Source organism: Helicoverpa zea, chromosome 2 (genome assembly GCF_022581195.2).
Source record: "Helicoverpa zea isolate HzStark_Cry1AcR chromosome 2, ilHelZeax1.1, whole genome shotgun sequence".
In the NCBI taxonomy this organism is placed as follows: domain Eukaryota; kingdom Metazoa; phylum Arthropoda; class Insecta; order Lepidoptera; family Noctuidae; genus Helicoverpa; species Helicoverpa zea.
This window is the reverse complement of record NC_061453.1, coordinates 14,935,941-14,951,802: the sequence shown is the minus strand read 5'-3', so window position 1 is coordinate 14,951,802 and position 15,862 is coordinate 14,935,941. Positions and strand designations below refer to the sequence as shown.

The following is a 15,862-nucleotide window of genomic DNA, read 5'->3' as shown; positions in this document are numbered from 1 at the left end:
TATTGTTAGTGATGCTTAACCTACACTTCCAGTTCACCTACAGATTACCTAAGCACGGTTTGTTTTGGATAAGAACGCATTCTATCTGGCTTTACTACTTATGTTAAATCTGAACTTAAGTATTACTTAATTTTTATGCAGGTACCCACTTTGATTACTTGAATTCTTCTATTAAATGGCATACCTACTGCAATCTACACAAAGAGATAACTTTAAGTTGTTGCTAACGATGTTGATACAATTAACTAATTAATTATATTTTAAATTCACGTTAATTATGTTCGTTTTGTTTACTGACCAGTTATGGTAATAACAACTGTCATTATCATAACGGTACTTGTCGGTTATTTTCATGTCATAAGTGAAAAGTTGTTGTTGTAGTAATGTCTGAGTCTGTAGCACGCAGTCCAGCGTCGGGTGGTATGTAGCGGCGGCGGGGAGTCGCGCTCCGCTGCCTTCTATCTATTCGGATGATCACAAATAAAACCGTGGTGTCAGTGAGCGCCAATCGCGAGGCAGTGCGGTGCGCGTGTGTGAGTAACCCGGTGTGCGTGTGCGCAGAAGGCGAGGCGGAGTGCGGCGCGGAGGGCAGCGGCGGCGACGCGGAGAGCCCGCCCCCCCTGCCGGCGTTCGGCTACGCCCCCGGCGCGCTGTCGCCGTCCCACTCGCGCAGCTACCAGGAGCTGCGGCCGGCACACGCGCGCGACATGCAGGCCTACGCGCACCTCGAGGAGGTGTTCAAGCCGGGCGGCGGTTCCACGGACGGCGCCTACCTGCGCCGCAGCAGCCCCGACCTCAGCCCGTCGCCCGAGCGCCGCGACGACTTCCGCGCGCACTACGACTACGCGCCCGCGCCGCCGCCCTACTCGCACGACCACCACCACCACGTCGACGGGTGAGTACTGACGTTCTCTAAACACTGCTCTCATTCCAAGTTCTATCGTTTCCTGCTGCAGCCACTCGCAGGTATCTGCCAGTACCTGCCAGTGGCTGCAGCTACATGTTCCGTAAATAGTCCAAAACAAATTAATGACCAAAAGTCCATCCTCCCATTATGTCTCGTGAAGTGTATGCGTGAAGATGATACACCATATGTAGGAAATTTAAAATGAATTGTTGCAACGTTGATCCATGCAGTTTTTATCTATGAACAAGATTATCAGGTACGCTTTCCTGATATTCTGCAGGTACAGGTCATCTTGTTTCAACTAGGTACCTATTGATTACTAGAGAAGTCATACAAACCTTATAATTTTAGGGGCTCCCATAAAATAACTCCTTAATTATCTTTTATTATTTTTATAGAAAAGTTTATATGTACCATGTTATGTATGACTGGCTGTTTACCCACGATTTCACCCGCGTCCCGTGGTAAATACTGCCCGTACCCGGATAAAATATACCTCACCTACTAGAAACCTGCCCTTCGCACGGGATAGCAATATTTCCCCACTATTTAATGTACGTTCTTATGCATAAATTAAGCTTCCTTTTTAATTACTCTACCTAAAAAAACCGCATGCAAAACCGGTTCCGTAGTTTTAAAGATTTAAGCGTACAAAGGGACACGGGGAATAGGGATACAGGGAGAGAAAAAGCAACTTTGTTTAATACTATGTAGTGAAAGCATTATTTTAATCGGTTCAGTAGTTTCAGAGCCAACATTTTAGGATACAAATAAACAAATAAACATTTTTTATGTTTATCATATTACTTAGTATGCACAGATTATCATATTAATACAGATTAGCTATTAGTATGTCATGTAGGAATGGAAACGTCAATCGACAGAAAGAGCGTTCGACTCATGAGTACTTTATTACTGCAAGTGCACCTCGCTATGGACATTTCGTTAAAAAACTATACCTATATGACATAAAAACATATAAGATTAAAAGAAATTTTGTTTACTTCTCCGTCGGACGTCGGCGTACGAAATAGACAAAAAAAGATATTTTTTTTTAAATTAAAATAAAAATAACATATATTTATTAAAAACACAAATGCAACATGTGTAATTTGTGTAACAAAATTGTCCGTAGGTACATAGAAAGTTAATCGTCATAATATAGGTACAATCATCCCAGATCATCAATTTGGTTTTCGTGAACAACACAATACATAGAGCAGGTTCACCGAGTTTACCGCACCATAAGGCAATGCATGGAAAACAAGGAATACTGTTCAGCTGCCTTTCTTGACGTCCAGCAGGCTTTTGGTCGTGTATGGCACAAAGAACTACTGTGCAAGATAAAAACAACTCTTGCCCCACTCATTTTACCCCCTAATGAAATCATACCTTACTGACAGGTATTTGCAAGTTAAACTGCGTGATGCAAGATCGTCCCTTGCAGCGTGCCTTGCAGGGGTACCCCAAGGCTCCGTTTTAGGCCCAGTTTTATACAATATCTTTATGGTCTCTGCACACAGCGGGCGCGGCGCGGCGGGACGGGACGGCGACGTGACACAATGTACTAGATCGTCGCGTCGCGTCGCGCCGAGCGGGACGGCTCTGTGTGATGTCGTCCGTAATATCTAGTACATTACAACTGCTCAGCGTCACGTCGCCGTCCCGTCCCGTCGCGCCGCGCCCGCTGTGTGCAGAGACCATTACCAGTGATCTCTCTCAATGTCTTGACGTCTCTGTTGCAACCTTCGCTGATGATGCAGGATTCCTGGCCTGTAACAATGATCCCAAAAAAGTGAGCTGCATATTCCAAAAACAACTTGACCAGACCTACGACTGGACAAGTGGCGAATAAGAGCTACACTATATTACATTTACACTCAGACGTGGAGACTGCCCCCCAGTCAACCTGGGTCATGACACTGCCTCGGCCAAGTTGTGTAAAATACCTAGGATTCTACCTGGAGACTGGAGACTAACATGGAAAGACCACCTAAGGACAAAAAGGACAGAAATAAACTACCGTTTCAAAAGTCTCCTTTGGCTACTGGGTCGACAATCTGCATTATCACTGAGTAACAAGCTAAGAGTGTACTGCGCCATTATAAAACCAATCTGGACATATGGCATCCAACTGTGGACCTCTGCTAGCAAATCGAACAAAATGTGCATTCAAAGAGCCCAAAACAATATCTTGAGGGTCATAGCGGCTGCCCCTTGGTATAGTCGGAAGTCAGAAATCAACCAGTATCTGGAAATGCCAACCATTCATGAAGAAACCAAACAGTACCTCAACAGACACAAGGAAAGGTTGGGCTCCCATCCAAATCCTCTGTCACAGTCACTACTGGTGCAGAACCATCTAAAGAGACTCAAGAAAGCTGACATTGTGCTGCCTGACTAAATAGAATTGGGCACTGGCCCCATTACTATAAATACCCTTCTAGTATCTCCACGCATCTGATCATAGTCTGAGTAGACAGATTTAAAAAACACAAAGGAAAAATAACCTAAAACCTATAGGTGGCAAAGGTCAATAAATTCTGTATTAATAAACAAACAAAAACCGAATTTTATGTAGGTAGATGTGGTGTCCAAAAGTCAAAAAAAAAGTGGTGAAAAAAAAAAGTCGTGGTGGCCTAGTGGGTAAAGGACCAACCTCTCAAGTATGAGGGCGCGGGTTCGATCCCAGGTCAGGCAAGTACCAATGCAACTTTTCTAAGTTTGTATGTACTTTCTAAGTATATCTTAGACACCACTGACTGTGTTTCGGATGGCACGTTAAACTGTAGGTCCCGGCTGTCATTGAACATCCTTGGCAGTCGTTACGGGTAGTCAGAAGCCAGTAAGTCTGACACCAGACTAACCAAGGGGTATCGGGTTGCCCGGGTAACTGGGTTGAGGAGGTCAGATAGGCAGTCGCTTCTTGTAAAGCACTGGTACTCAGCTGAATCCGGTTAGACTGGAAGCCGACCCCAACATGATTGGGAAAAAGGCTCGGAGGATGATGAGATGTGGTGCCCAAAAAAGTTCGAATATTAATGTATCGGTAAAAATTCGCTAAATACTAAAATAGGCTTTAAAAATTAGCAGTTACATTACTTCTTAAGTTTATTGTCAGATACCCTAGGGCCTAGGTAATCTGTGTATACTTCTGTATTATCCATAGCTACCTACTAAGTAATATAATAAAGAGGAAACATTTTTGGTTCTTTGTAAAGGCTCCGAAACTACTGTACCGTAAAAATGTTTCACCCTTCGGAGGCTACGTTATCAAATAGGCTATATTTTATCCAAGTACACGCAGTAGTTAGGACTTTATTTGCAACAAAAAAACTAAACGCTAAAAGTATAGGATTCTCGAGACGGGCACCTACTGGTCGCGGCGACGCCTCACCCGAGCGCCTGGGCTCGGTCACTGCCCGCACTCCTGCAAAAAGGAACGTGTTTTACCGTGTTTGCCTGTTATTTGAACATCTTTGGAAGTAGTTACGGGTAGTCAGAAGCCAGAGAGTCTGACAACCAGTTTTACCAAAGGGTTTATCGGGTGGCCCTCGGTTAACTGGGTTGAGAAAGTCATACAGGCAGTCGCTCTTTATAAAACACTGGTAGTCAGCTACAGCCGGTTAGACTGAAAGCCGACCGCAACATACTTAGTTCGGGAAAGGCTAAGCAGGCAGGTGATATTCACACAGACAGAAACATAGTTTCTGTATTAGCGCGTCCGTGTTTCGTCCCCTACTATGACAAAGACGTGTGGACATGTTCGCGGCAATCCCCCGCCCGGGACTAATGAATATCTTGTCTTATAGACTCTTTGTTTTAGGCTTAAAGTGAAAGTTTAGTTGTTCTTTCGACCTCTTGCTAAGTTAAGCCCTGATGGACAATACGGGTCACTTGCAGCGGCGCTTCAGAACAAGATGATAGTGTTGTTAGAGGTCATGTTCAATGTCTGCTATGTAAGGTAATGTTGGATACCTTAAATAGAAAATATCAGAGAGATGACGGGCTCTGAGGAAAGCTGCGAGCTGCAGAGTGCGAAGTGAGAGAAGGGCACGTGCGCGGCGTACGTGCCGGCTGGCGACGGCGCAGCATTCCGACGTGCTGGCAGGCTAGCGAGACGCACGTGCTCGGCCGCAGCCGTCCTCAGGCCGGTATCGCTGCTTTAAAAGCCGATATGCTCAGAGCCTAGACAGTTCATGTACTTGTTCATAGTCAGTCCGACAGTGAACGGAATTTTTGACCGAACCTATCTAGGACCATAGGTACAAAGGGATACCATGTTTCCCTATAGCCGATTATCGGCTACTTCGGCTGTTCTTATGTAAGGTGCCAACTGCGGGAGTCATATCATTTAAGCAGACATAGGCGCACCTTCTCTCTCATAGCCGTAGCCATAGACCGGAGAGAGATCAGGCGCAAGATCGACATTTATGTGCTCCCCGGTACACGGGTGTATCAATGGCCAATTTCAAGACCTCTCCGAATACCCGGAACAGGCCTCGAGAGCTCGTGCTCCGCAGCCGCGCTTGCGACCACTAGACAAGTTAAAGGGATACCATACAATTCGCACAAAGTAATTTTTTTTTTTTTTTGGATTACGAAGCACAGAGCATTAAATTGCAATCTTTTAGATCGCACGATCTGATAGACTTAGTATTCTGTACAGAACAAAAAGGAAACCCTGAGTTAAGAGTTACAAAAGCAACGGTAGAATAAGTGTTGAACAAAGACGTGTGAGTGTTGGTATAGCTGGTAGGAAGGCCGCGCGTGTTCTATCTGCTCACTGTGCGATAACGAGCAATAGTTTGAAAGTCAAATTCTGTAAGTTTGGTAGTTGTGGCTTCCGATGTGCCACAGTGACGTGCCACACCGGTTCTTGTAAATTATTTTTAATGAATAAAATAATGATAATTTAGTTGTATGTATGTGTGTGTGCGAGTGCCGCTGGTGGCACGTCGCAGGCGCGATAAGGCGCGGTGGAGCTGCGGTCGCTGCTAACTATTGTTAATTTATTTATAACTGTTTAATTTGTTACAATGACAACACGATGCTTCCACGACTCATTTATATTCATCAAACTAATAATATAATATAACCTACTTATTTAGAATGGCAGCCAATCACGTATCATAACTATGTATAATAATCTACCTTAAGAATTATCAAAACCTACCATTAGAACTCAGTATAATTGCATGCTACCATACATATGTCAACTCTAGCCAGGGCGGTAGCACAGTGGTGAGGTAGAAACTCATATAGACAGCAGATCAACATAAGACCCATTTTTATCCGGGTGCGAAAAGTAGATAAGATAGTTCCCAGCAGGACGGCGGGCGGCGGGAGGAATCGCGGCGTAAGGCTATCGATAGGTAATGACAAGAGCCAGCGCGTCGTGTTTACATTAGCGTTCACTGTTTACAGTTACGAGCGGCGTTTTATTTTCGACGTTCGACTGTCATTGAGTCGCGTTATCAACTCTCTCACTTCAAGCTCCATATTCTAGTCAACATTCATTAAAAACTAGTTAATAGTTGTTGCGATTACCTACTTGCTGCTAACTACTGTCTCCAGAGATAGCTTGATAGTTGAGTAGCTTTTTTTTTTTTTAACGACGTCAAAAATCATCAAATGACCCCTCCCGCTGTGGGTTAGCAGCGGTGAGGGAGTGTCAGACTCTTACTGACTAAAAACCGTCGTGTTCCGTCATAGGCCTTTTATGTACCTACCAGGGCCGCGGTATCTCTTTCGAACAACCTGCAGCCCCGGCAGGCCTTGGCCCTGCTGGGCCCCGCTGGGGTTGCTGACATCTCTTTGAGGAGCGCGTGGAACAACGCGCGCCGTCGACACGGGTCTGTCGTCTAAGTAGACAGAGGGACGATGAGCCACCCGAACTCACCGCCCACAGACCCACGCCTACGGTGGCCGGGAGTCATCACGCGACACCCGGCGCCCATGGTGTCTACCTGGTCCAGCGCGGCGGCCGGGATGAGAGGTGCGTACTCTCTGGCGTTCCGCCTCCTCCTTCTCGAGCATGACCGCTTCGCAGAAGGAGGCGACGGCATCCCATTCCCTCTCGCCCCGGACCATGGCCTGAACCAGGGCCGGACGCGAGAGGTCGCCGCCGCCCAAAGCCTCGACGAGGACCCGGCGGTGCCCTTCCCATGCGGGGCACATCTGGACTGTGTGGTCCACCGTGTCCTCGGGGCTGTCCGCACAATGGTGACTCCCGGGCGCCTCCTCACGACCGATTCGGTGCAGGTACCTCCCGAAACAACCGTGTCCGGTGAGGACCTGCGTCATGCGGTACGTGAGGGCGCCATGACTCCTCCCGAGCCACTCCTCAAAGAGGGGACTTACTCGTACCGCCACGATGGTTGCGTGCCCTATAGTTGGGTAGCTACCTCGCACTTGTGCAGGACTTTAGTTGCTTCCCTAAAACTGAAGTTAAAGTTCAATAACGAAATACCTACCCTAGACTTACATAGTTGTTAATTAATTCATCTACATAATAATACTGAGTAGGTATATCTAGATTACCTAGGTAGATAAATAAAATATCAACAATAGTGAAGAAAACCCCGTCTAAAATTGGCTTTTTTCTGAATGTGTGAATTAAATCAAGATATGGCTGTCTTGTTTGTCAGTTTTTCCTCATCTTACGTCGTATGCGCTCTTGGTAAACATAAAAAAAAATGGATGAGTTATGCTTTCGGCTTAAGAAGTTCCGTTTACTTATTTCGATTTTAAACTTTCCTGTACTGAAACAATTGAAGAGAGAGCGGAAATTGTTCTAGTAGCCGCAGGTCGGCGACAATAGCCACTAAACAATACCTAATGAAATTAGGTTAGTTGTGGTTTGTCGCGGCTCAAGAGCCGGCTTCTGAACCAATGCTGCCAATACTGCTCTAGATACGAGCATAACAGGATGAAACCCATCAACCATCCATAACACTTAAGTTTAGGAATCAAGTGTGTAAAAGAAGAAGTGTGTTCAGATTAAATAATTTTACGCGCGTATTGGTTCGTTTCTGAAAATTGAGCTTAACTCAACTCGATAACGTTTTGCTCACGTCCGCCATCGTTTGTCCGTGCTGTTTGACCGGCCCATTGCCGCATCAACGTGCTTCTTCGCTTAGCTTGATTTGAGTTCGTCTATGGATCTCCTCAGTTTTGAATCTATCGCTCTCCGTAGCTCACTGCTTACTGAGCGATTTGAGCTAGTGATCAGACCACGTTCCACAGCTATGTTTTTGATTGCAGCCGAGTTGTATTCGACAAATTACCTCTTTTTTTAAGTTAGGCCTTGTGACCTCCCTAGCTGGACTGTCTAGGATACTTACAAGGTGCTACTTTGCAGTCTAGTGGAGCTTATACTGGACTAACGTAAGAAGTATGGGCGTCTCAACGCCCGGTGTGCACCACGAGTTTAGGTCTGAAATGTCTTTGTTTGAAAGAGACGTCGCGAGCATGGATCTCTTTGCTAGACAAGTGTTGAATAGAAAGTTTTTTCGTCTCCGAAATATTCCTATCTACCTAGGATATGGCTAAAATTCTAGATGTTTGGTGGTCTAGGATCGTAATGTGAACAGTTTTCTACGTAGCCAATTCTGATGGCAGTAAGTAAACGTTGGTGGGTTTTCGCGGCGACGCGGATGCTGCATTATGAGGCTGCACTCTGAAGCGGTGTGCAGGCGCAAGGCATGGCAAACATACCATATGTTACAATATTAGAGAGAGTTGGATCGTGCGCTTCATTGTGTGCTTTCTGCGAATGAGTAACGCTATCGTGCACTTCCTGCGCGCGCGCCGCATTGTGCGCCGCGACACTTAACCTAGTGAGCCGAGCCCGCCCCGCGCCCCGTACCCCCCGCGCCTTGCGTCCCCCGCACTCGCCGCGCCCCCCTCGCTCACCCGCACTCTAGCCGAGCGCTAACAATAAAGTGTTTGTCGATCTGCACACTCGCATTAATTTATGGCAACCACTCTAACACCATAACCAAACAAACCCTCCAAACGTAGTCAATAACTTGTGCAAATACGTTCCGTGGCCTCTAACTGTAGGTTATTTGCGCTCCGAGACGTTTTTTGTGCAGTCGTTGGGACCGTTGCGCTTCGGGCGGAAGAGCGCCGCGGGCCCTGTGTACATAGCGTGGATACATGGCATACGCTAGTAGTGGTGCAGCCGCTGGAGCCGCTCGCAGGGTGTCGGGTGTCGCCGCGTGGGCGCCGCGTGGGAACATACCGCCACACACACACACACGCACGCACACACACGCACTGCCCACCACCTACACCACTACACTACCCGACGGTTTTATTATTGACTTGTTCTGTTTGAAAATAATTAATATCGTTAGGCATGTTTGCGTTTTCCTCTAATATTCGAGTTTGTTTATTGTTACCAATTAGTATAAGGAAAATCCCACTGGTTATAACCGACCAGCTACAACCGTGTTCTCTATTATTATTTGGTATATTATTTAATAAGTAAGTCATCATCCTCCGAGCCTTTTCCCAAATATGTTGGGGTCGGCTTCCAGTCTAACCGGATGTAGCTGAGTACCAGTGCTTTACAAGGAGCGACTGCCCTATGTTACCCGGGCAACCCAATACCCCTTGGTTAGACTGGTGTCAGACTTACTGGCTTCTGACTACCCGTAACTACTGCAATCCGAAACACAGCCACTGTGGTGTCTAAGATATACTTAGAAAGTACATACAAACTTAGAAAAGTTGCATTGGTACTTGCCTGACCTGGAATCGAACCTGCGCTCTTACAGTCGAGAGGTTGGTTCTAGGCCACCACGACTTTTTAGATTACTTTCACTAGACTTTTTATATATGTATAATTTAATAAGTAAGTAGTTAGGTATTTTGTTATGTAATCTACCTACTGAACCAAATTACATACCTACTCAAAACCACTACAAGGAAGAAAAGAGGTTGTCAGTTGTGATGTAGCAATTCTCAATTAGTAGAAAAGGTTTTCTGGTTGTATTTAAGTTTTCTGGCAAACAGGGACCCCCTGTAGCGTGGTGTACACACGTAGGTACAGCTCAGGCCCGAGGCAGGTGACGCCACGGGCGCTCGCTAGTGTATTTGTCAAAGGGACACTTTTTGTGGTCGTTCCATTTTAATGCGCCATTTTACACCTTTTAAAAAGTCCTCGGATCGTTTCCAAATTTGTTCACATTATTTTTTGTGGGTGTCGAGTGACTGCCTAAGTGTCTCGAATGAGTTATTTGTATAGGCCCTGCGCGAGCCAGGCGGGATCAGTGAGTAGTGACAGAATATGAACGAGCGGCTTGGTCCGGGCCGGGGCTGGCGCGCACGTGCGGTCACGGCTCGCGGCCGCAGCACGTGCGCCGGCCGGGATGCGGGCGACACTGTCTCCCTACTGCCGACACCAGTGCGATCAACCATGGTATTGATAGCCAGCTGGTTCTACCGATTGACTTACCTGTCTAAGCTCTAATTGTGACGTTGGATAGTTTCACTTCATCATGTCTAGTCCATATTTTTTTGAGGCAGCGTTTCGTCTTCCTTGGTGATCTATCATTGGAAGCATGTTGAAAGAAACAAATTAATTTAAGTTCAATCTCTTTGGAGATGCTACATTTTGATTCCAGTTTTTTCTTTCCCAATGGAAAAATTAAATATTTTTGACCGACTTCAAAAAAAGGAGACGGTTATCAATCCTGGAGAATGATTATTCTTAAATACAAAATCGATCTTAATGACGTGTAAAAAGTTTGAATAAAAGATCAATACTATACTATGTTACAAAATATGTATAACAGAAAATTATTGAAAAACTACAGGAAAACAAAAATACAATATTACACCCGTAGTTAACAATTTTGTCGTTATAATATGTACCTACCCATTCTCAGTTTTTTTAAACGCTTTTGGAATCCAACGAGAATGCAGTTTTAGCCAGGGAGACTTTCTGCGGTAGCCCACGCACGAGTAAACATTTTACTTATCCGTGGGTTAAACATATAGGTAAAACAGATTTTTAGCTGCCTGCGCCACAGAAAAGGAAGAAAAACCAGACGGAGATCCTATGTTTTAAGTTGTACCACAGAATGGAAGGAACCCGACCTATATCCCAATTGTAGAAGGATGCAAAATTGAAGAGCAAACATCAAATACCTACTTGCACATTTAAAATGCAAAATAGTAAGTTAGTCCTAGGACAAGAACCTATTCCTGCACTGACATTTTGATCAGACTGAACGGATCGCTGTCTCAAGGTGAAGTAGTTTCAGATTACTTTGTTCTGTCGTCTGGCGTTGCACGGAGATAAGCAAACGATTCTACTGGAAGTGGGCACGGAACATGCCACATCGAACAAAGATGAGCAGTAGCCAGCAGGCGGAGTGGGCAGCAGCTAGGAAGGATAGCAGCTAGGAATGTGGGCGAGTTGAGTGGCGCGTGCGAGGGCCGCCATAGTGCCGGCGCACGTGCGCACACTTCCGCGTTCTCGGGTGACCGCGCGCTGCGCAAGTGACGCGGCGACGGCCTGCAGGCTGACGGACACAATTAGCGAGAGACGGCTTCGGCGGAGCCTCGGCGTGCGGTGCTGGCTAGAGCGCATAATGCATGCAAGCGGGTCGAGGGCGGCGGAGCGCGGGCGCTGCGATAACGCGCCTACTTCCGAGACGTTCCGAGCCATTAGCCTCACTGCGCTCTACTTAGCAAGTACTCGCGGCACGTCGCTTGCCAACACGCGCACGTCCCTTCAGCTCTCTTGAGCAATGTCTTGATGTACGTGATGACCACACATTGGTTGCATCAATTAACACAGTATTGCACAATAATTAATTGTTCACAGTAGTTTACGATAACCGAAAAGCTACACCACAGAACCGAAAGCAAAATATAGTATGTAACTCATATACCTACTTGTGTATAACTACATACTTACATATTTGCTTATGAGCGCGCACGCTACAAAGATTTAGTCGGCCGATAGTTGATTTTTGCTCTTAAATCAGTACAAAGATAACAAAGATGAATGGAAGTGGGTACACACGTAATAACGATTACGTATTTGTTCGGTATCGGATCGACTAAAAACTTATATTGTATTCACGGTTTTATAAAAAAAACATACCTACCAAGGGGCGACTAAATAATGAAATAGTCTGCAGTGTGCGCGCAGGCAGAATGAAATAGTCTGCAGTGTGCGCGCAGGCAGAATGAAGGCATATACTTACTTATGATGACTAAACAAGTGCACTAAAGCAAATAAATAGGTAAATTGTACGGTTCGAAGAAATATCTCCCTTACTGTAATAATAAATAGCTCTCGGTAAGTACTAACAAAGTGTTAGGTGAACGAGTTTAAATTGGTACCTAATGTATGTAGTGGCGACACAGTGCTGGGCACGTCACCGAGCTCGCTGTACTTGAACGATAACACATTGTTTTCACATATTTGTACTAATTTCGATGGATACAGGTCTGAGCTTCCCTTTTTTGTGATCGATCTTGCCTGTAAGCTACTTCTATCTACTTAATCAGTATCGTTATGATCCAAAACGTCGACTTTTTAATTTGTAGAGGAGGCGGCGGAGGAGGGGGTGGCGCAGTGTACTCGCGCTGCGCGTACGCAGGCGGCTCGCCGTACTTCGGCAACGGCACGGAGATCAGCACACAACCTCAGATTTGGCCGTCCAGCGCAGGTACGCAGCGCCACGTTATACCTTCTGCTGATAGTTTGTGTCACCTTCATGTATCACTTGTGAGAAGAGATGTTTGGCTGGAGGAATGTCACTTGTTGTCCGGGGGCTCAATTCTAATGTGATATTGATTTCTATGTGATATTGATAAAATCTAATTTATCAATATCACATAGAAATAATTGTTCATTCACATAATATTAAAACTCTTAGAATAGTACAAGTTTTTTCGTGTACTTAATATGAAAGCCGTTCACGAATCACGTTTGCCTATGCCTTTCATATTCTAGCATCCATCCAACTGAGAGTCCATTGCAATTTTTAGTCCAGTACAAATGACGATTCAACGTTAAGTAAAATTAGCAGAATTGAGCCCCGGGTCAGCCCAGGTGTCATGCCAGCGGTTCAGAAGTTGATGTAAGTCGTGTGACATGTTCGCAGGCGGGTCGCCCAGCTACGGCGGCGGCGTGGTGCTAGGCGAGGAGTACGCGGAGGCGGCGGGCGCGGAGGGTGCGGGAGGCGCGGGGGGCGGAGGGGGCGCGGGCGGCTCGCTGCCGGCCTTCAGCGCGCGCTTCGGCGGCGCCTTCGCGTGCGCCACCTCGCGCCCCAACACCGTGTACGGCGCCGCGCCGCCCTACTCGCACCAGGTGAGTCACTCGCCGCCGCGCTGCTCTGCTCTCCTCCTCGTGATGTCCACTGACACGCTTCTCTTTCTGATTCCAGGAAGTGTGGAACCTTGAGAGCAATCGCCGACCGCAAATGTCAGCGGCTGCTAGTCTTTCTGCCAGTAAGTCATTCATTATATATTTAAGATAATAGTAATAAAATAACTCTGACAGGGCCTCTTTTACACTTCACGTAACTAGGTATCTGTGCATCTCGATGTACTTACTATTTTGAACTTGGTTCACCTTGGACACAGTACAGAACAATTATAGTGGTGACTACAAAAACATGATGATTATTTAAAACAAAACAATGTTCAAATGTAGTGTTGAAGTCCACCAGGCATGATTCACTGCAGCAGCTGGCGCGCGAGGCGACACACTCACGCGCGCTGTTCTGCTTGCGTTGTTCTCTCTGTGACCTAGAGCCGGTACAAGGTTTCTCATGCATCACACTGGGATTTTGTGCAATCATAAATGAGTACTACTTGTGGTAGATCACGCGTAGATACGAAGCTGTTTACTTAGACGACTTGTAAGCGGAAATATTTGGACATGTTATTCAGTAAGCTGTAGACGATGATACCTACATTATTATGATTAGTTTGATGGGCCCGATAGTAGATAGCAACAGGCGGGAGGGTTGCGGAGGGACTCGTGTTTTTGTGGCAGGTCACGGCGCGATAGCCCGGAGCGACGCGGGCGCATCTACGCCACTCCCGCCACATTTTTTATACGGTAAACGACAGATAAGCGATTTCCAAAAGACGCGCTCGATAAGCGCACAGTTCCGGCATTATTTATGATCGCTCATGTGAACCCGCGCGCTATATTTTAAGGAGCCCACTTAAACCTTCATCAGTCTTCGCGACGTTACAACCCTACTTTTATTTTGGTTTTGTGACACTTAAAATCTATTAATGTCTTTTCGCTGAATAGCCGTCGCCGAAGATCATCACTTTTTTATTATTATTGTGGCAGTGCAGGGCTGTGGCCTCTTCTCACACAGAAAAGGAATGAGCGTTAATCACTACGCTTGCTCAAAACGCGATGTTCATTCGCTTCAGTCCAGGTTTCCTCATATTTCCTTGTCTGCAATCCGGAGGTCATTGATTTCAAAAGCTTTTTTGGATGTATTTATAAATCAGGTAGGTATCCACTTACCAACGTTAAAGTAGGTACTTACCTACTTACCTGGAATCGAACACACACACATTTCAAGTTATAAGATTCATCAGTCACCAACACGAATACATAAATATATTTTATGACAAATATACATGACAATGATGATGTCCTCCTAGCCGCTGGTCGACCACGAAGGCTGTTCCCGTGTTAGGACATCGGCCAACTGCGGGGGGTACATTAGTACATTGTACATTACTTACAAGGTTATACCTAGTAGCAACACAGCGCTCACGTATTCATGAAACTGCAACAACGAAGCCACCAAAGCAATTATTATTTCAAGTTACTATTTTTAGAAGAAATAGGTAAATGTCCTGTTTTCCGTTAGTTCGATGTCTAAAAGAACCTCAGAGTCACGTGTCAAAGACAAAAACAAAGCGTATGTTTGTGTGCGTCGAGTGCAGCGTGCGTGTGTAAGCGCAGAGTACTCATGTGTACTCCGCTAATTGGCTTTGGTGGCGGTTTTCCTCGTGGCTGGTCTGAATCGCTCGCTACAATAAATTAAGTGTCCATTGATATTGTTTACTATTGTAAAGCCGTTCCCGCGGACGGCGCTCGGCGCGGCCTCGTAAAACGAACGAGTGTCGGCCGTGGTGCGCCGACTGTTTGCTTAGGTCACACTAAAAAAACCATGCCTTGTTTTAAAATGAAGTCGTTCCCTTTTAAGCGCATTAAAATCGCATTCCGTAAATGGTATCGGATAAGGCACGTGCCGCGCAAACAGCGCGCGTCCGGCCGGCCAGGCGACTCTTCTCTATCGCTACGAACAAAGCGTCCAAAAAAACAGTCGACCAGGTTAAAGCCGTGTCTCCACATATTTGCTGACTGACACTCGCGTCACTAATGCGCAGCGTTATCACGCGCCGCCAGGTGGCGCCTTATCGCCGCAGGACGGGCTCTTTCTCATTTAACACCATTAGGACATAGCTGCCCAGTGACGTCACCCGCCTGCTTCACCATCATCCAGCTATTGGCGGCTCTGTACCAGTTCCCAACGAGATCGATCTGACGTGCCGTTCAGTCGACTTGCGACACACGATAGCTACATGTGTAGTGTGTGTTGGCGGGCCTGCACACATGGCCGGGCTCTCGTTACAAACGTCAATAACGGCCGGCTAATGACATCCATGTTTAATGCTTATTATGAGTAATCGGAAACGCCACCATTCATTTCAGTTGAATCTCTGTCAAATGTTCTGCGTTTTGTAACAGTATATGTGTACGGCGCACATGCAACTCCCGCTCAGTTTCACTTTCAATTGTTAGTTCATACTGATGAATCGGTTATCTCGATACTTTGATTTAAATGACAAACATGTGGCAGCCAGGGCGCCAGCAGTCGGCCAGGCTAGCACAGCGGTGGGCTCGCTGCTGCGCCGGCGCGGATGTCTAACGGTCTTGGATTCCAG

General features: G+C 46.2%; 1 protein-coding gene across 6 annotated transcripts in view; it reads left to right on the top strand.

The window, feature by feature from the left end:
- The window catches only part of LOC124636881 (transcription factor BCFI-like), a 42,311-nt gene that overhangs the window by 20,085 nt on the left and 6,364 nt on the right, over window positions 1-15,862 (top strand). For all 6 annotated transcript variants that reach the window (XM_047173159.1, XM_047173152.1, XM_047173167.1 and 3 more), the window contains exons 2-5: window positions 562-895; window positions 12,482-12,603; window positions 13,042-13,247; window positions 13,324-13,387. In XM_047173159.1, the coding sequence (XP_047029115.1) occupies window positions 562-895; window positions 12,482-12,603; window positions 13,042-13,247; window positions 13,324-13,387 (726 nt within the window). The remainder of the gene's footprint in view (window positions 1-561; window positions 896-12,481; window positions 12,604-13,041; window positions 13,248-13,323; window positions 13,388-15,862) is intronic.